Below are 5,160 nucleotides of genomic sequence, written 5' to 3'. Positions count from 1 at the left end.
TTGTGAAGGGGAACTTCCTGTCCTTGACCGGAAGAGTGAGCTTTGACCCCGCTAGTTTTACTAATTGGCTTAGCGAACAGAATTGCTGCATCCTTTGAACTGACCAATGGAACTAACCTTTAGGTGTGAATTCATTTGCATGACCATACTAACGACCGAGCATTTGTTCTGGGGAGACATGGTTCTACTGGTCTGGAGACTCGAGACAGCCCCGGTCTGTGGCTCCCTGGGAGCTGCACTCCGTCTGTGGAGAGTTCCTCCTTTCTGGCCCCACGATCGTGAACGCTACATGAGTATTATCTTTGCCATTAAATATTGTTAAACTTTAACTCGAATCCTGAATTTCCTGCGGCCACGGGACCCGTAGCTTTGAACACGAATCTTACAATACACACACACACATCACCAGATGTTTAAGAATATGTTTTTAAAGTATTTTTTCCAAGTAGTTAATTGAAACATCACATTTTGTGAGCCAGCTGTCACTCAAAACCATCGCAAAGGAACAAAGGAAGGCAAAACCTGTACCTTTAGCTTTAGACCCGCCTCTGTTATTAAGCACAGTTATCCCAAAAGAATATATTTTTTTAGAACAGTATGATCATCACCAGGTTCACCAATGAGAACATGTTTTTTATGCTCTGTGTGGAACATCTGCTCTGTATATCATTGTATCCCGTTTGCTCTTCCGCCGATATCCTATCATCAGTGCCACTTCAGTTCAGTCACAAGGAGCACAAAGAATACAATTTGGATCGATATTAAAGGACGAGTGTGTCGCTGGAGCGGCAGACGGAGAGAAAAGAGAGAGTGAATAGATCAGGGGGTTTACCGGCAGTCAGATCTGACAAACAAACAAACAAACCGCACACTCCTTTTAATCTTACGGCTTGACAGAACTTTCCTAACCCGAATGACAAATGGGCAATAATTTATGGATCCGAAGATCCAGGCGAGTCCAAAACGGATGATGAATTCAAAAGAGAAAAATAAATGAATTGGAAATACAGAACGGCTGAGTGGTTATAGAGAAAAGCCTGTGAGCTCTGTAGGCATGTAGTTAAACCTGTGCTTCATAATTTGATTAGTCAAGAATGAATACAGTCTCAATGATGTTATCTATAATGGCACAATGCGGTGTCGGATCCTTGTCTGACTTTGAAATATAATCGTGCCACCCTCAGGAACCCGATCTGTTGTCCAGAGTACTTTGACAAGTTGCATGTGTTTTATTTTATTTTTTAAAGCTGTCAATCATCTCGCCAAGCTTGTGTCACTCTTCATATGCTGACAGGTTTTGATTATGGCTGACAGGGTCAGAGCGGAGACGCATCAGACTGAACTCGTCTCTGGGTTATCTTTCTATTTGTAGCGAATATTTCTCCTCAATATATCGGAATTGTATCCCAATAGCTCTTAGAGCTTTAAATTATTTGATGGATTGAATGGATTCTTTTTGTGTTCAAGCAACCAGGTAACATGTTTAACACTTAGAACACCAGTTAAAACAAAGACTAATGTTGTGAAACGGTTGTGGCTAATCTTGTAACACATTATAAATGTTGTGAAACGGTCGTGGCTAACGTCTTAACACATGATAAATGTTGTCGTGGTTAACCGTGTAACGCAGGTTCAGGCAACAAAACCACAGATTAGTAAACTCCTGGTTATGATAAAAAATAAGTATGCTAGTAACATACCGTTAGCTACATACGTGACCTCGCGTGACAGAACGTAACCGAAGTTGCAGTTGTGAGACCGCCACTGCTGACGGCAATCACCACGACTGAGATTTCCCTTCTCCAAACCCCGGTCTCCCAGCTCCTCAAAGCCAATGCATCATCTCCCCAGCTGCCACCCTCATATGTGGACGATCCCCTTAGCACCCATTTCGTCCAGTTTAATATATCCAGCCGTTCTATAGACCCCCGTCTCCCGGCTCAAATCGCCTGTCCCTGCTCCCTAGCCTCCGATACCTCCCAGCCCCTTCTGCCTTCTCCGTCCCCCCACCGGCGGTCCTGAACATCAAACAGTCCGCTGTGGAGATGGATGTGGACATCGAAACAACTGGATGGCCTGTTTACTCCTGTGCGAGTACAAAGTTGCGGCACAAGCGCGTGGCGCATAATTGTATTCAGCAGCTCACCTCCGAGTCCGTCAGATTGATTTACAACATTGGCAGCCATGTGCCAATGAATTTGTAACACAGCCGGGAGCAGAGTGGAGCTGGGGCGGTGGGGGGGAGTTATTGCTGGTCCATAATTAGTCCTACTGGTGCCCTTCAGGTGTGTATGTGTGAGAGAGTGGTGAAGACATAGAGATAGCTGGAGGAAGAAACAACCAATAGTGGAGACAGAAAAGGGGACATAGTTCCCAATAAACAGCCAATAGTGGAGACAGAAAAGGGGACATAGTTCCCAGTAAACAGCCAATAGTGGAGACGAAAAGAGGACATGGTTCCCAATAAACAGCCAATAGTGGAGACAGAAAAGGGGACATAGTTCCCAGTAAAACAGCCAATAGTGGAGACAGAAAAGGGGACATAGTTCCCAATAAACAGCCAATAGTGGAGACAGAAAAGGGGACATAGTTCCCAATAAACAGCCAATAGTGGAGACAGAAAAGGGGACATAGTTCCCAATAAACAGCCAATAGTGGAGACAGAAAAGGGGACATGGTTCCCAATAAACAGCCAATAATGGAGACAGAAAAGGGGACATGGTTCCCAGTAAAACAGCCAATAGTGGAGACAGAAAAGGGGACATGGTTCCCAGTAAACAGCCAATAGTGGAGACAGAAAAGGGGACATGGTTCCCAGTAAACAGCCAATAGTGGAGACAGAAAAGGGGACATGGTTCCCAATAAACAGCCAATAGTGGAGACAGAAAAGGGGACATAGTTCCCAAATAACAGCCAATAGTGGAGACAGAAAAGGGGGACATGGTTCCCAGTAAACAGCCAATAGTGGAGACAGAAAACGGGGACATAGTTCCCAATAAACCGCCAATAGTGGAGACAGAAAGGGGACATGGTTCCCAATAAACAGCCAATAGTGGAGACAGAAAAGGGGACATAGTTCCCAATAACAGCCAATAGTGGAGGACAGAAAAGGGGACATGGTTCCCACTAAACAGCCAATAGTGGAGACAGAAAAGGGGACATGGTTCCCAATAAACAGCCAATAGTGGAGACAGAAAAGGGGACATGGTTCCCAATAAACAGCCAATAGTGGAGACAGAAAAGGGGACATGGTTCCCAATAAACAGCCAATAGTGGAGACAGAAAAGGGGACATAGTTCCCAATAAACAGCCAATAGTGGAGACAGAAAAGGGGACATAGTTCCCAATAAACAGACAATAGTGGAGACAGAAAAGGGGACATGGTTCCCAGTAAACAGCCAATAGTGGAGACAGAAAAGGGGACATAGATCCCAATAAACAGCCAATAGTGGAGACAGAAAAGGGGACATGGTTCCCAGTAAACAGTTAACCACTTTAGCCGACCGCAAGAAAGACAGAAAGGAACGCAGGAAGAGAGGCCGATTTCTTTTCATTCCGTCTGAAAAGCTCATCAATAAAAACATCAGCGCATTCCCCATCAATCCAGATCGAGCCCCCCCCCCTGTTTGAGACACAGCCTCGCTTCCACCGGCCGTCTTTCTTTATTTATCTGACCGCAGAGAGAAGTCTGTGGAGCTTTTCCATTATGACAGGAGGAGGCGATGGCTGCTGAAAGCAATCCGGCGGCAGCCCAGGAATTTTCAGATCGATACCCAGAGGGACGCCGGACTCAGCGGGATTACCAGCAGTCAGTTATGACAACTAACAGTGCACTGTTTTTAATCTCCCAGTCAGACAGAACTTTCTTAACCTGAAGTGATGAAGAAGATCAATGTAATATAGCACATCTAGTGTGCTGAGCTTTCTTTAAAACAACCACAAAAGCATCCGTGCTTTTTTTTCCCCTCTTCTTAATATAAGCAATAGGCGCCCCTCCGGAGCCTTATCCTGTTGTCCGGAGTAGTATGACAAGTTGCTCGTGGATGTTTGTTGTTGTTGTGGGGTGTTTGTTTTTTTTCTCCACCTGCCAGCTGTCAATCATCTCCACCCCTGGCTTTTTTTCTGTCACTCTCTCCGTGAGCGGACAGGATTTGAGCGCGACCGGCAGGGGTCGTCAGGATCTGTCATGTGGTGTTGAGACATAATGGTGACGCAAAGACAACTATTGATACCCCCGAACCACGCTTTGCATTTGTTCTTTTTCTTATTCTCCTCCTCCCCACCATCTCCTACCTACAAAGACAGCAGCATGTTCCCTCATTCATCATCAAACCATTATACGGATGGAACCACTTGCCAATAAGCTATTTGAAATAGCATTGTATTAAAAAAATATATATATATATATTCACGGTATCATTTTCTAGGCGTGCGTCGCTGGCTTTGGATCAGTTTTCCTTTAAAGCTGACGGATTGACGCCCAAGCGGCCGACTGAATCCTCTCTCATAATATTAAATATCATGATATAAGTGTACAGCGTCCCACAATATAAGCCGTTTTATTATGGATTCACGGTTATGGATAATCAGCTGGGGCAGGAATGTCTGCTTTTGATAAGCTGGCTACAATACCTGACAAATCAAGGTACTTCCTCACATAAATGGGAAGGGGAGGGGGGGGGGGGGGGGGGGGGGAGGGGGGGGGGGGGGGGGGGGGGGGGGGGGGGGGGGGGGGTGGGGGGGAGAGATGGAATATTCTCATAATGCAGTCAGGCTCATGATTTGGGACACTGCCCGCAATGGACTCTGCGTAGATGAATCAAAACAGGATGGTAAAGAGAGAAGGGGGGGGGGTGGGGGGCGGGGGAGAACACATTTCTGCTTATTTCCTACTTAAATCAAGACTAGGCACGAGGCGCTGCAGAATAATCACCACAATAATCACCCCCACCCCCAAAAAAACACACAAAAAAAAAACAATTCCAGATCCAGCTCATTAAGACGAATGAGCTGGCGATGAAGTGGCTCCGAGCCGCACGCCTGTACAAGCCCCGTCAACCCGTCGTGACGCATGGACCGATAAATGGCTCCACGAGTCTGTGAGTGTCATCACTTCTTAAGATGGTCCATCGTCTCCAGAGAGAGAGAGAGAGAGAGAGA

The 5,160-nt window shown here is 46.0% G+C and overlaps 1 protein-coding gene across 1 annotated transcript in view; it reads left to right on the top strand.

The window, feature by feature from the left end:
* The window catches only part of atrnl1a (attractin-like 1a), a 229,704-nt gene extending 227,682 nt beyond the window's left edge, over positions 1-2,022 (top strand). The window contains exon 29 of the mRNA XM_034552473.1: positions 1,822-2,022. Coding sequence (XP_034408364.1) covers positions 1,822-2,022 — 201 coding nt within the window. The remainder of the gene's footprint in view (positions 1-1,821) is intronic.
* The last annotated feature ends 3,138 nt before the right edge of the window (positions 2,023-5,160 follow it).

Source organism: Cyclopterus lumpus, chromosome 15 (genome assembly GCF_009769545.1).
Source record: "Cyclopterus lumpus isolate fCycLum1 chromosome 15, fCycLum1.pri, whole genome shotgun sequence".
In the NCBI taxonomy this organism is placed as follows: Eukaryota; Metazoa; Chordata; class Actinopteri; order Perciformes; family Cyclopteridae; genus Cyclopterus; species Cyclopterus lumpus.
Note: the sequence above shows the minus strand (reverse complement) of the source record. Positions and strands in the feature narration are given on the sequence as shown.